This window comes from Bidens hawaiensis, unplaced genomic scaffold (genome assembly GCF_021521415.1).
Source record: "Bidens hawaiensis isolate Kalapana, Puna unplaced genomic scaffold, B.hawaiensis_p1.1 tig00015978_1, whole genome shotgun sequence".
NCBI lineage: Eukaryota > Viridiplantae > Streptophyta > Magnoliopsida > Asterales > Asteraceae > Bidens > Bidens hawaiensis.
In genome coordinates, this window is record NW_027492440.1 from 545331 (window position 1) to 561519 (window position 16189).

Consider the following 16189-nt stretch of genomic DNA (forward strand, 5'->3'; position numbering starts at 1 on the left):
CATATTCCAAAATTGAAAAGAATTGTTACATAATAAACGAAAGCAACATGTTTGGTTCGCACAACTGGTTTTAACTTTTAACATCTAAACCGGTTAACCGGCATGTCTGAAACCGGCAAAACCGACCTATTTACCTCTTTATGGATCGTTCAGTTGGTTTCAACTTTATATTATTATTACATGATTTTACTACAATATGAAGTTTTTGTATACACATTAACAATAATATAAATAACATCCACTGAACATGCTGCATTATACCTTATACAACAGATGGCTTCAACTTTTGCTGGTATCACAGCCGTTGGATCATTACCTTCTTCGGCTTCATCAAACAAGTTATCATCTTTTGCTTCAATATCTGCAAGTCCGATTGGCAGGAGACCGAATCTTACCCTCCGAAGGGCCCCACAAACTTCCCAAATTAAAGCTGCTGCAAAGCAGTTGTACTTTAACAAAGACGGGTCGGCCATAAAGAAGCTGCAAGTGAGTCAACAATAAACATTAACAAATAACATTCCATTTGAGTTCATAATTTTTTAGTTATTTGCTCTTTTTTGTGTGGCAGATTGGTGTTAACAAACTCGCGGATCTAGTTGGTGTTACTCTTGGGCCCAAGGGCAGAAATGTGGTTCTAGAAAGCAAGTATGGTGCCCCCAAAATTGTGAATGATGGTGTTACGGTTGCCAAAGAGGTGATTTATATAACCAAAGATGCTTTCTTTAGTACAAAGATCTAACTAGTTTTTGATTGTAAGTTAAGTAAGGGTGTACTCGGCTCAAACTGAACCAAAAACCAAAAATTCGGTTGCTGAACACTGAAAAACTGTTTGGTTCCTCGGAGTTTTCAAAGTCGGTTCGATTTGGTTTTGGTTTTATATTTTGGGCTTGAAAAATTTGGGCCAAAAAGACCAAAATGATCAACTTTTGTCTATTTTCTTTTGCTAATAATTAAGTACACATTTGGAACTAAATCGTGTTTTTCGGGGATTTGTGGTTCAGTTTGAATTTCTTGGTTTTTGGTTGATGGCTAAACAGAAAAGGAATCGAAAAATGGGTTTCTGAAAAAAACATAAAACTAAATTGTTGGTTTTTTATTGGTGTTTTATTAATTGCATAAAATTGTTTTTTCCCGGTTCAGTTTGGTTTTCTCGGTTTTGGTTGATAGCAAATCTGAATCCGAACTGAAAAATCGATTGTTGAAAAAAATAATACTAAACCGTTGGGTTTTTTTTATTGGTTCTCTTAATTACTTAAAGTTGTTTTTTTAGGTTTCTTGGTTCAGTTCAGTTTGGTTTTCGTGGTTCGGTTTAATTCGGTTTTCTTAGTTAGGTTGATAGCAAAACCTAAAAACCAAACGGAAAAAACTGTCTTTGAGAAAACATAAAGCCAAACCATCGGTTTTATTTATTGATCTTGTTTATGCCGTTTTTTTGGTTTCATGCACACTGATGCAAACATTTCTATTAGCCCCCATATTACATATTAGTTATGCATTTCGGTCTATAGGTTGACTTGGAAGACCCGGTGGAGAATATTGGTGCAAAATTGGTTAGACAAGCCGCCGCCAAGACCAATGACTTGGCTGGAGACGGAACCACAACATCTGTTGTCCTTGCACAAGGTCTTATCACTGAAGGTGTCAAGGTTCGTCTTAGAGTCTTACACATTCCTAAAAATATTGTCCGCTCTTGCATTCCTGTTCTTTGTCCGAGTCTAATGAAAATGCTCTTATCAGGTTGTTGCAGCTGGTGCAAATCCGGTTCTTGTTACCCGAGGCATTGAGAAGACGACTAAAGCTTTGGTCGCTGAGCTCAAGTCGATCTCCAAAGAGGTAATTCACTGGACCATATTAATTTTATTTAGGGGTGATTTTACACAATAGTAACTAAGTTTTTCACGCATTTTACTAAAGTTGATAAAAACTTTTTTGTTCCTCTAAATTCACACAAACTTTTATTAGATGTTCCAATCCCATGTAACATTTTTTTACTTGTTTATTGGTTGGACTGGTTGACGTGTTGAACCTGATTTAAGAGCCAGATGACGTTCCAAATAATAAAATGTAAAAGTGTGTGTGTGTGTGTGTGTGTATCAGATATAAAACAAAATATGAAAATGCTTTATATTCACGTGAGAGTTTGAAGTTTTAATAAAATTTGAAGACTTAAAATAAATAAAAAAATTGGGTCTCAAGTAATAAATTAGTCATTGAATGATTTTTTGAGAGATTAAAATAGAAAAAATTGAAAATTCAGTCTTACCAACCGGTATGGTTTACCTGTCAGATCGTTCACCGGCCGGTTCAAAAGGGAACAGTTCAACAGGCTTAACTGGACCAACTTCATGCCTGATCGTTTGTCCAACCGACCATGAAAAAGTGCTTATTATATATGTTAGAAAATTTGTTATTGAGTGAGGCAAATGAAATATGTATGAATCTTTATTAGTATTTAGTGATTTTTTTAAAACTTGACTTAAGTTTCACAATTATGAAATTTGGTTACTATTCTTTGATCTTTTTGCGACAATCCTTTACTTTAAGTTAATTGAAAAAATGTTAGCATCGAATTGATGAAAAATTTGATAGTTGATATACTTTCATTTGCCTCACTTTTAAATTAATGAAAAAGTTGCATCGAATTGATACACTTGATGAATGTTGAGTGACTTCAGAGTAGCTTTTATTATGGAGTGATTTTACTGTAGCACTTGGTTGCTATTGGATGAAGTGTTCCGTTTTGTATAACTTTGCGTCCGTTAATATTAAATTTGTGTTTGTAGGTGGAAGACAGTGAGCTAGCAGATGTGGCTGCGGTTAGCGCCGGGAACAACTATGAGGTAGGAAACATGATAGCCGAAGCCATGAGTAAAGTCGGTCGTCAGGGCGTGGTGACTCTTGAAGAGGGCAAAAGTGCTGAAAACAGTCTTTATGTTGTTGAAGGCATGCAATTTGACCGCGGTTACATCTCACCATATTTTGTAACTGACAGTGAGAAAATGGTTGCTGAGTATGAGAACTGCAAGGTAAAGAAATTGTTTATCTTCTGGTTAATCTTTTGAAGACTGATTATGGTTTATTTGGTTATGCTTGTGCAGTTGTTATTGGTTGATAAGAAAGTAACAAATGCGAGAGATCTTATTAGTGTGTTGGAAGATGCTATCAAGAATGGTTACCCTATATTAATAATTGCCGAGGATATTGAACAAGAGGCTTTAGCGACTCTTGTTGTGAACAAACTTAGAGGGGCGTTAAAGATAGCTGCACTGAAAGCTCCTGGTTTCGGAGAGAGGAAAAGCCAGTATCTTGATGATATTGCTATCTTGACTGGAGGTTTGTTAGTTTTAGGGACTAGGGTTTTGTTTTTTCAGTAATGTCATATATCATATACGCTTCTAAAATTACATATTTTACAAAATCATGCTTGAAGAGCATTGTCCATTGAAAACTTGTGTTTTCGAGAAAGTATGTAATTTTACAAGTTTAGAGGGTGATGCATAACATCCCTCCTTTGTTTTAGTTATCTAATATAAGTGTAAACAAGCCAAGCTGCCCGTGAGCTACTTAAGATTTGCTTGTTATAAGTTCAACTTGAGATGAGCTTAAGCGAGCTGAAGCTTTTAAAAATAAGCTTTTTTAATAAGCGAGCTCGAGCTTCACTTATCGAGCTTGAGCACGAGCTGGCTCGTGGATCTAAATGAACCTATTATTAATATAATTTTAATACAAATATATATAAAAAATAAATAAAAATGTATATAATTTAATTAATAAGTGATAAGAGCAAGAGCTTGATGATCTTCTCACGGGTCAAGCTTGTGCTTTAGAATTGTAGCTCGAAACGAGCCCAGACCTCACTCTTGTAAGGTTAAGGGGCCTGAGTTCAAGTTTATAATAGAGCTCAAAACGAGCTGAGCTCTTGCTCTCCTAAATTAAAACATGCCTGAGCTCGAGTTTTAACTATAGAGCTTGGAACAAGCCCAAACTCAAGCTTGAAACTGCTTGGTTCATTTACCTTAAACAAATAGGTCTGCTATGAGTGGAATTTTTGTTTGTTTGTTATCTTATTTATTTAATTATTTTTTAGATAAGTATTGATATTATTTTTTATAAATATAGGAACTGTTATTAGAGACGAAGTGGGACTCACCTTAGACAAAGCCGACAGTTCGGTCTTGGGGCATGCTGCGAAAGTGGTTCTTGGCAAAGATTACACTACAATAGTTGGTGACGGGAGCTCTCAAGAAGCGGTTGAAAAGCGTGTGGCACAAATTAGAAATCTTATTGAGGTTAAAACTCGAGACCACAACAACGCGTGTGGTTGAGTCGAGCTTAGTTCGTTTTGAGCAATATTTCTAAAGATCGGGCTCGGCTTGTTTATTATATAATAATCAAGTTTATATACATAATATATATAAGATTTCATTATTTTTTATCATAACTTTTTACATAACTATATTATTATATAATAAATATATATTTAATATATTAAATAAATAATATATAACTGGTCTGGTTCAAGATCTTTTAACCCAGCTTGATTTGATTTTTTAGCGAGCCGATCTCGAGTAGCTCATGAGTGGCTTCTCTGCTAACCACAACTTGTTTTTCTCACTCGGATTAAATTTTCCACTAATCATTGTTGTACATGTTCATCTAAACAGGTAGCTGAGCAGGATTATGAGAAGGAAAAGCTTAACGAGAGAATTGCAAAACTCTCGGGGGGTGTTGCTGTTATTCAGGTTCGTATTGAAAGTTATTTGAGCGATTTCATGTACAACAAACGAGGGATATGAAGTTTTAAACGTTTATCAGGTTGGAGCACAAACCGAAACAGAACTGAAGGAGAAGAAACTTAGGGTTGAAGATGCTCTTAATGCAACAAAGGTGAATAAATTTAAATTTATATATTTTTCTTTTTAACGTATTTTGATTCTTCTGAAACGCATATAAACTAAATAAATGGCGAGAGGATAATGTTACTGGTTTGCAGGCTGCAGTTCAGGAAGGTATTGTTGTTGGCGGTGGATGCACTTTGTTGAGACTCGCGTCTAAAGTGGATTCCATCAAGGAAACCCTAGATAATGATGAAGAAAAGGTTGGAGCAGATATTGTTAAGAGGGCTTTGAGTTACCCTCTGAAGTTGATTGCAAAGAATGCGGGTGTTAATGGAAGTGTTGTTAGCGAGAAGGTATGATAAAATTTGTTTATATAAATTATATGTTACACTTCTGAAAGATTATGAAATGCTAATTGTTTTGATCTTTGTGTTATTCAGGTTTTGGCTACTGATAATGCTAGATTTGGGTATAATGCTGCTACTGATACGTATGAAGATTTAATGTCAGCTGGAATCATTGACCCAACTAAGGTGAGTTATTGATCCAAAAATTTATACACATGTTTGTATATTTTTTTTTACATTTCTACCCTTCTATTTAATGATTTTAAGTTATATTTAATGAAATGGACCCACTTTAAAGAAGTTTAATGAAATGGGTAAATGGTGTTTTGAATCGTATCTTAGAAGGGAACCGAATGTTCGGTGAACCGTGTGGTGGAAAGTTTGTTTACGTTCGTTCATTTACATTTGTTTATCTGTTGGCGTTTGTTAATGTGTTTAGAAATTTTAGGCCCATTACAATCTAGTCTAGTTTTAGTAACTTTTAGACCCAACAAATTGTTTACATTTACTTTTAATTGGTTTTAGTCTAGTTATGTTTGTTCATATATGTTCAATTATGTTTGTTTGTTTACGTTCGTGAACTGCTTGTTTATGCTGTTAGCGAACAAACATAAATGAATACGAACAATTTCACTTTTTCTTTAAACGAACACAGACAAGAAAAACGTTTTTGTTTTATTCTGTTTGGTAGTTTGTTTGGTTAAAGTTAAACGAACGAACACAAGCTGCCCCATATAGGATTACTTGTCAACGGTTGATTCAATTTGTTAGATTCGTCTTCTGAAACAAGCACACAATTAACGAAAAAGGGAATATTGATTATGGAACCTGCTCGTCTATCTGTAAAAAAATTGTTCGTTTTGTTCACGTCTTTATATGTATTATTACCAGTTTTTAGCGATATGTATGAAATTACCACATTTATTTATTTGCATCAAGATTCTATTTAAATAAAAGGGAGCTGTGTGATTAGATATAACTTTTATGCTGAATAATTATTTAGCTTATGAGTTATGACATGCCGGGTTAAATTTCAGGTGGTGAGATGTTGCCTAGAGCATGCTTCGTCGGTTGCAAAAACATTTTTGATGTCTGACTGTGTAGTTGTGGAGATTAAGGAGCCTGAACCTGTGCCAGTTGGAAACCCAATGGACAATTCTGGTACTTAAATTCTTATATTATCACTTCTGTTAAGGTTCTAAAATTATATCATAAGTTATATCGATCGATTAATGTTGTTTGTTCAGGCTATGGATACTAATGCATTTGAGGAATGAGTAATAAAGAGATTGGATTTGGTGTTGGTTACATGTAGGAAATGTCATGGTTTAGATGAGGCGTGTGTTGAGACGATTGACAATTTTTCATGAGTAATATTGAAAAAAAGGTTTGAGTCTTTTGTGAGTATTCGACTTTTGTTTTCGCCTAGAGGGTTCGGTTGGGTTGGTGAGTATGAAAATTGTGATGACTGATGAGCGTATTTGGACCTTGGTGGTTTTATGCTTTCAAAACTGGACCGGACATACTGGTTCACTGGTTGGAACGGTTAGATCGGTTTGAGAACCAGGTGACGTCATAAATATTATAAAATTTAAAACTTAGAACCAATATATATCTAATGCAAAAAGAATATATGAAAAATACGTTTTGTATGTGAATTTGTTAGAATAAAATGCTACAATTTAATACATGCAATGGTCGAGGATTCCAAACACTAGGCATTCTCACTGTTATTTACACTGCTTATTTATTTTGTCAAATTTGATTAATTTGCTAATCTTATTATAACTGGTTTTATACTCGTCAGTCAGGGTTTTCCAACATAAAAGAATTAAAATTTTACCAAAATTTTAATCTTAGAGAACTTATTAAATCATTGAAAATTAACAAACACAAAATTATTAATTTCAACATTTAAAAATTAAAATACAAAGGCATCAATGCATTACATACCATGTGAACAAAAAATTAAAAAAAAAAAAACCAAAAAATCTAGCCGATTTACTTCTGATCAAAATGAAAATTGATTACACAAAAGTCGAGTTAAAATTACCGCTCGAACACAGTTTCGTATAAAATAAACTTTTTTATTAAATCACTGGAAATTAACAAACACAAAATTATTAATTTCAACAATAAAAATTAGAATACAAAGCCATCAATGCATTACATACCATGTGACCAAAAAATTTAAAAAAAAAAAAACCAAAAAATCTAGCCGATTTACTTCTGATCAAAATGAAAATAGATTACATAAAAGTCGAGTTAAAATTACCGCTCGAACACAGTTTCCTATAAAATAAACTTTTTTATTAAATCACTGGAAATTAACAAACACAATTATTAATTTCAACAATAAAAATTAGAATACAAAGCCATCAATGCATTACATACCATGTGAACAAAAAATTAAAAAAAAAAAAACCAAAAAATCTAGCCGATTTACTTCTGATCAAAATGAAAATAGATAACATAAAAGTCGAGTTAAAATTACCGCTCGAACACAGTTTCCTATAAAATAAACTTTTTTTTACATTGTTTTTTTTTTTGTTATGTTTTTTTAGAGAACAAGGAAGACGGGAGGAATAATTTTGCTTTTACTTTTTTCAATTTATTTTGAATTTTGGGTTATGATTTCTTTGAGAAATTTTTTTAACCACAAATTCTTCTCATTTCTCTTATTTTTGTTTTGTTTTGTAGAATAACTTGACCATATTGTGTGTTTTAATATTTGCTAACTTCTTTGAATAAATTAGTCACGTAAAAGTGTTATAGACGCTGTGAAAGTAAGATTTATCATCGATTGTAAAAATAGAATGCTGCCATTATAAAACACCGGCCAAATATCTTAATTGTAAAATATATGTTTTAGATTTTTTTTTTTAAAAACTTTTTTTTTGATGCACAACATACAATTGATTACACTACACTTCTTCTTTTATCTTCTTGATCATATTTTATTTACTGATTATACCATAAAAACACTAATATCATTATAACAAATAGTAAAAAAAGATTCAATATATGAATAATATTCTAATCAGATCATTACGCGAGCTCATCATCCTCCGACTAATTAAATCGTGCTTCTTTATCATCGTTTAATATTTTATAGGGTAAAGTTAAAATACAAATGACAACAAAAAAGAGAAATGTGAAAAGGAATCTAATCCATTAATCTTAAATTTGAATAGTGGAGATTAATTTAAGAAAATAAATTGATAAAGGTAATAACCCATTTTTGTTGACTTTCTCTTTCCACATGCAAGACACATGTCAATTTCCTCCATCATTTTAAAACGTCCATAACTTTTTCATGCAACATTTTTTTTAAATTTCACTATAATAACAAGCGTTTTTTTATCTTTAATATGAGTATCATATTGTTATATAAAAATATAAAAAAATTAGTGGGTTTTTATATTGTGTTATTGGTTGTTAATTATAATTTTTAATTGAGTTTTTTCTATGCATTGTGTTATAGATTTTGGTCATTGTGTTATCAATTGATACTCATATTAAAGATAACAATTGAAACAAAGATTACATCATTGTGTCTTTGTGCTTATCATTTGTCTTTCTACTTATCGTTGTGCTTTAGTCATTGTGTATTACGTTCATGTCATTGCGTAATATGTAGTTTCCATTATGTTTTACGTTTCAGGTCATTGTGTTATATGTATTTACCATTGAGTTTTACGTTTCAGGTTATTGTGTTATATGTATTCATCATTGTGTTTTACGTTTCATGTAATTGTGTAATATGTATTCATCATTGTGTTTGATGTATTAGATAATTTTTTATTTTTTTATCATTATATTTACGTATTATTATTACACAACCGTATTATTAGCATTAAAAAAAAACACAATGATGATCTGAAAGAACAATGACGAAAAAAACACAATGACAAACAGAAAGACACGATGACAAAAAGACATAATGACGAAAAGACACAATGACGTAATTTTTTTTTAATTTTTATATAACAAAGTCATATTCATATTAAAGATAAAAAAACGCTTGTTATTATGATGATTTTTGTTTTAAAAACTAATATCATATAAAAAACTTATGAACGTTTAAAATCATGGGGTAATTGACATGTGACTTGCATGTGAAGGGAGAAAATATGTATTATTACTTTTATATCCTTTTATCTTTGGTCTCCACTTGACACATGTCAATTAACTATAGCTTCTCACACTTCTCATTTTTGTTGGCATTTGTAGAATAACTCAACCCATATTTTCTAATAATAAATGCCACCTTATTTTTGCTAGTTGCTCTCATCTTAAAACACCAAATATGTTGAACTAGTACTATTTTAACCGGCGCGTTGCGCCAGGCAAGTCGGTAAAACATGGACAGTGATAAAACCTAAGCGTTGAGGTGGTAAGTCAACACGAATTCGGTTAGTTTCGGTTATGTGTGTTATTGTACCGGAATTAAAACAAAAAAAATATATAAATGGAGGTGGATCATTGGGATGACGTTGGTGGGGGTATAACTCAGGGGTTGGTAAAACCCAACTTTTGCCGATCCTGTGCATTGACACGGTGAGTCTACGCAATTCGGTTGATTGCCGGAACTAAAACAAACAAAGGAATTGGCATTCAATCGGTTTTGTTACGATAGTGGAAATAAAAAAACGCTATGAGCATAAGAGAATTCGATCAGTTTCTATCACGTTCGTTACGATACTGGAACATAAAAAAGAATTGGCATTCGCCCGGTTTTTGTTATTTTCATTACAGACCAGAACTAAAAAAACAACTAGACGTTACCACTAAGGTGCCGCAAAGTGACCCAATAGGACACTTTTGACACCAAAGCTATCAAATGTTATATATACTAATAGTAAAAGATATGTTTTTAATGCACCTACAATTGATTAAACTATGGGAAATACTCAAAATAACCCTTTCTAGAGAGAGAAAGCCCAAAATAGCCCTTTTTTTCTCAAAATTTTTTAGAACTTGGAATCTCTAGACGCATTGGGAAAAGATAATAAACATGAGAGAGCAGGCCAAATAACTAAAGAAAGTTAGGGAGCATACCAGATTTGAGAAAATATTGAAGGAAAAGTCCAAATTTTTTTGAAATGTTGGAGCAAAAGTTCAAATTTTTCCTAAACTTTTTTTCTCAAAAAAAAGTCTCCCAATACTGTTTTTTTATGTTTCCTACCTTTTCCGTCCATATTTTCAAATTCTAGGAAAAAAAGATTTTTAAATCTCGTCTTGAGAGACGAGATTCTACCACCACCACCACCACCACCCACCGTTCGCCTTCTACCACCACCACTACCGCCACCATCCACCAGCATCACCACCCACCGTTCACCACCACACCATCCACCCCCACCACCCACCTACCGTCCGCCACTACCATCGATCACCACCTACCACCATTGTCTGCCACCACCATCCATCACCACCACCGTCTACCACCCACCACCAGCTCCGGTGGAGTAAGATCTCTAGTGACCCAGTTTCCGATTAGCAGATCGGAGCTTACCCGGCGAGGTGAAATTAGGTATGCTAGTAGTAGTGTTAAGCTCGCTGGAATGAGATTTGTTGGATGTTCTGCCGAGACCCAGATCGAATTCTTTGAAATCAGGCTTGTTCTGGTCAAGAAAAGAAGCTTCATTTCTCACAGGCATTTCGTTGAACACCTTGTGGGCATGCTCCATTTATGAAAATTGAAGCAATTGGTTGAATTGAAGAAGTGGGTTTGTGTCTATGATGCTGGAATTGAAGTAATGTGTGTGAATTTGAGGGGATGGATTTACAGAGTGAGAAAAGGGGAAGAAGAAGAAAGAAGAAGATGAAGATGGGGATCTCGTGATCTACTGTTGGGTGGGTGGTAGACGGTGGTGGTGGAGGACGGTGGGTGGTGGTGGCAGATGATGGTGGTGGGTGGTGATCGATGGTAGTGGCAGACGGTGGGTGGGTGGTGGGGGTGGATGGTGGTGGTGGCGAATGGTGGGTGGTGGTGGTGGTGGATGGTGGCGGTAGTAGCGGTGGTAGAAGGCGAACGGTGGGTGGTGGTGGCCGAATCTCGTCTCTCAATACGAGATTTAAAAATTTGTTTTTCCTTGGAAAATGTAGGAAATATAAAAAACAGTCTTGGGAGACTGTTTATTGAGAAAAAAAGTTTAGGAAAAATTTGAACTTTTGCTCCAACATTTCAAAAAAAAATTGGACTTTTCCTTCAATATTTTCCCAAATCTGGTCTGCTCCCTAACTTTCTTTATTTATTTGGCCTACTCCCTCGTATTTATTATCTTTTCCCAATGCGTCTGGAGAGTCCCAATTCTAAAAAATTTTGAGGAAAAAAAGGGCTATTTTGGGCTCTCTATCTCTAAAAAGGACTATTTTAAGAATTTTCCCTCTTGATTATTATTTATGTTTAGAGATTCTACCATAACAGTAATTATACCAAAATAACAAACAAAAACTTGATTCAATATCAATGAATAATATTCTAATCAGATCATTGCATACATATACTTTCGATAAAACCTATCTAATTTTAATACTATACGAACGAACCATGCAACAAAAACCTTAGCAACTGCTAGCTTTCGATCACCGAAGAAGACAAGAAATCAGCCCAACATTAGACCGGAAATCACCCGCAACAACCTGGTCGTAAACACATGAGTGAAAAGGCGCTTCACTTTTGACACCCGGTAAATAAAAAGTATTATTATATTCCATAATCGTGATTAAGACATGCTTAGGCCGGGTTAAGTGAGAAATTAAGACCGTAGGTTAAATATTATTTTATTCTAAGAATAAAGGTCATATATATAAAGAAAAGCTCGTGAGAGGTTAGGCTAAATAAGGAAATTTTGATGATAAGCTAGAAGAAACGAACGATTTCGGTTAAACGTGTGAATATTCAACCCGACATTCTAAAAAATATCCATGGGTGGATCCAATTGAGTAGTATAGAGGATTGAAATCCGAGACCGAAGGTGAAAACGTGACTCAATTCTGAGTTATAACGAAGCGGGAAAATGCAATTTAGTATTTTCGAAAACGGTCATTAAAACACTTGTACCGATAAGTTTGCAAAAGTTAATACTGTCGTCGTATTTTGAAGTTTATTATGTGGATAAAATAAATCAAATAGACACCATAAGTTTGAATGAGTTGTTTTTGGGAAAAACAACTACACTAGTTTTATTAAGTTTGGAGTATCACGGAACCGACACTGGGAAACGATCGATAATAACTTATTAGCAGAAATAATAAGTTAACGAGACAACTTTAAGTCGGGAACGGAATAAATATTTTGACGAAATGTATTTGGAAAATACAATGCCACTTGAAGTAGCGGGATCGTTGAAACGAGAGACGAAAAGCGATCGTAAAACTCGTTTAAAACCGCACCTATATAAGGTGGGTCACCCCAATTTTCATTCATTATTCATCATAATTTCTACATTTGAGAGAGAGAGAGAGGGGGGGGGGTAGAGAGAGGTTAGAGGATTCCGGCAATGTGGCCGGCGGCCGGAAGCGGTCCGGCGGTGGTGCGCGGTGGCCGGTGGTGGTCCGGCGCGGTGTTCCGGTGGCGGCCGAAGCCCGTATCCTACCTGTAACCATTCTTTGACGTCCCGAACGCAATGGTAAGCTCCGATCGTCCTAATTTTGAGTTTTAGTTTGTTAAAAACGCGTTTTAAAATCTGGACAGATTGTATAAGTTTTGCATGTCTATGAAGGTCGTTCCATAACTGAAGATCTAACCGTCTGTTCATAACCTATAGATAATCATTTTGAACGGTAGAGATGAGGATTAGAGTAGTTTAAGTTGGGTTTCTACCGTTTTCGTGTTCAGCTCGCTGGGCGGATTCGGAAAACGCAGCTCTAAATAAACATAGATTCCCGGAGATCCGACTGTCCGATCGAGCTGAAATTTTCGGTGAGCCTTCCTAACACACATATCTTTGATTCCAACAAAGGAATCTATGATCAGATGTCTGGATGGTGAGTTATAAGCTTAGTAATTTACTGGTCAGAGTTCAGAACGAAATTAGTTTCCTAAAACGAGTTGCATATTGGTTTTGAGGTGTCGTACGGATGATCCGAGACCCGAGAAACGTTTGTGGTGCAAAAAGGAATGCGTTGGTATATCCGGATGGCATTGCATTCGGGTTTTGAGCAGATTTCTAGACGCGAACCGTCGCGAGGAGGTAGATATTTTATATCTTTAAGTGCTAAAAAAGTTATATAACGAGATATTAGTATAAATAGTGTTATTGGAAATAACTTGGACAATGAAAAGGTTGCTAATAATTATTTAGAAAACCGCTAGTTAATATCGAGTGTTAAAAACGGTACAATCAAGACTTGGACGATTTCGTGTAAATTTATGATATATATAGACACACACACACACACACACGATTCTTGAGCAATATATTCTATTCACATAATCAGTTAATAAAAAGTTATTATATTTTACAATAAATATATACTTTTTATTAAATAACGTCCATGTTTAGTTTCGCGAAATGTATTAGTTATGCAACGATTGTTTGAAAATAAGTTGTTTATAATTATACGATAATTTGAAACATTCGATTCAGTAACGATTTTCTAAAACGATAGAAGTTCGTAATTTAGTCATTACAGTTGTGATAAATAAGACATGTGATGACAAACGAGTTAAGTTAGGATACGTTCCTACTTGTATATGTGTTTATGTGTTAATATATTTCGTATTAAATATAGGAATTCAGTTATCATTGGATGACTGTTGTTAAGATATTGCATCAACTGGTTGTGTATCACCTCATATGTATTAATTGTGCTGAGACAAAGGTGAGTTCTCACAATCCCCACTTTTTAAAAGTTTTAATTAATTATAAATGTTTTGGGGGAAGAACACGTTTCATGTATTGCATTTTATTTTTACAAACGTATTAAATGGGATGAGTCAAATTAGACTAGCATGAAATACTTAGGTAAGACAACTGCCTACATACATTATTAACGCAAAGGTGAGGAAACAACCGCCTGGTCATTATAACCGTTAACCTTGGTCTAGGGCACAGAAATATTGATAGATCTATCGGGGTGACGCCCTGCCTGCCGACCAGTCGTTTTGGTTAAATGTTGGGGGAAAATATTTTGAGTAATGTATGCTTCGGGTTATTCATTTAATAGTCATACATGCGTCATATTCTAAGTTAGCTTATGACTAATACTGTTTGTTTAAAGAAATAAAATGTTAATAATAAACTTTGAGAAAGTTGTGATTAAAGGTTACATTCTTAAGAATTCGAAGAGGATTTTGTGTGAATATGATTTGTCACACTTTGGATTAAAATGTTATATTCATACGCTTTCTCAATTAAAACGAAAGTTGACTTTGGGCCATATGGACGAAGTGGTAGTTATGGAAATAATTAAACAAAGAAAAGCTTTGTTTCAATGAAATAAATATGAATTAAAATGCAAGATTTAAAGTTAAAAATGATATTCTCATTTATTAAAATGAAGAATAATTGATGTAAAAGTCGAAAGCTATTAAATCATGGTTTTTAAATTGAGAATTCGCCAACCTTTATGTTGACAAAATTTTTAAACGTGTTTTTCAGGTAAATGAAAATGAATGCTTCGTGAAGATGATGTGGGAAAAACGAGTGTGATACTTGAATGTTGGACTTCTATTTTAAACAAAACGTGTATTATGACACGTATACTTTATGACATTTTATAATGAATAATAGTCCAACTGGTATGTAAATACGGTGTGCTTAAATACTGATGGCTAAACGGCATTTGTCACCGCCCAAATTAGTTGACTAAGTCTTCCACTGTTAAATTAAGGTTTTTGGGGCGTGACATAACTTCCCTATTTCTCAGCAGCTGCACAATCCTTGCACAATGCCCGACTCCTCCGACCACATTCTTGAACCCTCGGAAAACATGCCTTTGCCGGTGAATAACCAGCCGTGTTAATGAAGTTGGCCTTCATCATCGGAACATAGCGGACTCCTCCGTAATGGTACATTTGGCGGTGGATTAAATCAAATTGATTCTGACGGAGGAGGATCATATATTGAGGAGACACGGGTGGTGTAAATACATTCTGGTTTTTCGATTTCCTCTTTCGTGACTGTTTCAAGACCACACGGAAGTAATACTTCCTCTCCCGCGCTAACACGAAGAAGTTAACATTAGCGGTGATGAGAAATTTCGGGCGCTTGGAAGGACTTCTGAATCTGTTACTTACCACCAAGAAAGTAGTTTGATTAATATTATGTGATAAAGGTTTCCTTCAACGTCTTCTGCAATTGGTTGAAATCGAGCGTCTGATGGATCTTGATGCTCCCAACGTCCTCCTCACACACACCATCAAAAAGTACCACCGGAAGAACTACAGATTCAGATTCAGCCATCTTAATCTTTCAAGATCAAGAAGAAAAGAAGAGATGAATTATTAAGTTTCTTGAATAAGGCTTGCTCGAGGAGATAGTACATATATATAGGGATACGGGTAGGGTTTTCAAAGTTTACAAAGGTCGGTGCTAGTAGGGTTAATTTTTAAATTTGGTTATTACCGGTAATTAAGGTTGCTAGGTGCTCAAACAGCCAAACGAACCATGATCAGGATTATAATTAAGGGGGAAATTTCATATTTCCCCTCAAAAACTTTTTTAATGCATATATACCTAACTGGAAATTTTCAATTGCATATTTTTCCCTCCAAAATTAACAAATTTACCCATTTTGACTTATTTTAATTAAAAATAGTTTATGTAATTACTACTTTACCCTTACTTTGGTGTGCTTTCATCCAAAAACCTACAAACACCTAACCCCACACACCCACTCGGCTAAAAAAACCTAACCCCCCTCCCCGGCTAAGAAAACCTAACCCCCCCCCACTCCCTTCGACTAAAAAAACCTAACACCCCCCACTCCCTCTAGCTAAAAAAACCTAACGCCCCCTCCCTACCGGCTAAGAAAACCTACCCTCACCCCTCA

General features: G+C 34.5%; 1 protein-coding gene across 1 annotated transcript; it reads left to right on the forward strand.

Moving 5' to 3' along the window:
- The first annotated feature begins 270 nt into the window (after window positions 1-270).
- On the forward strand, window positions 271-6587 carry LOC143550260 (ruBisCO large subunit-binding protein subunit beta, chloroplastic-like). Its single transcript, XM_077040944.1, has 13 exons — window positions 271-486; window positions 569-694; window positions 1509-1646; window positions 1738-1833; window positions 2784-3026; window positions 3099-3333; window positions 4120-4289; window positions 4665-4742; window positions 4816-4887; window positions 4994-5191; window positions 5279-5371; window positions 6223-6346; window positions 6433-6587. The coding sequence occupies exons 1-13, from the start codon at window positions 274-276 to the stop codon at window positions 6444-6446; spliced, it is 1800 nt and encodes a 599-aa protein (XP_076897059.1). The 5' UTR covers window positions 271-273; the 3' UTR covers window positions 6447-6587.
- The last annotated feature ends 9602 nt before the right edge of the window (window positions 6588-16189 follow it).

Excerpts from the sequence above, each read along its gene's own strand:
- LOC143550260 (XM_077040944.1), top strand. The coding sequence starts at position 274 with ATGGCTTCAACTTTTGCTGGTATCACAGCCGTTGGATCATTACCTTCT. Across the intron at positions 695-1,508 it reads GTGTTACGGTTGCCAAAGAG|GTTGACTTGGAAGACCCGGT; the intron begins GTGATTTATATA and ends TTCGGTCTATAG. Across the intron at positions 5,192-5,278 it reads GAAGTGTTGTTAGCGAGAAG|GTTTTGGCTACTGATAATGC; the intron begins GTATGATAAAAT and ends TGTGTTATTCAG.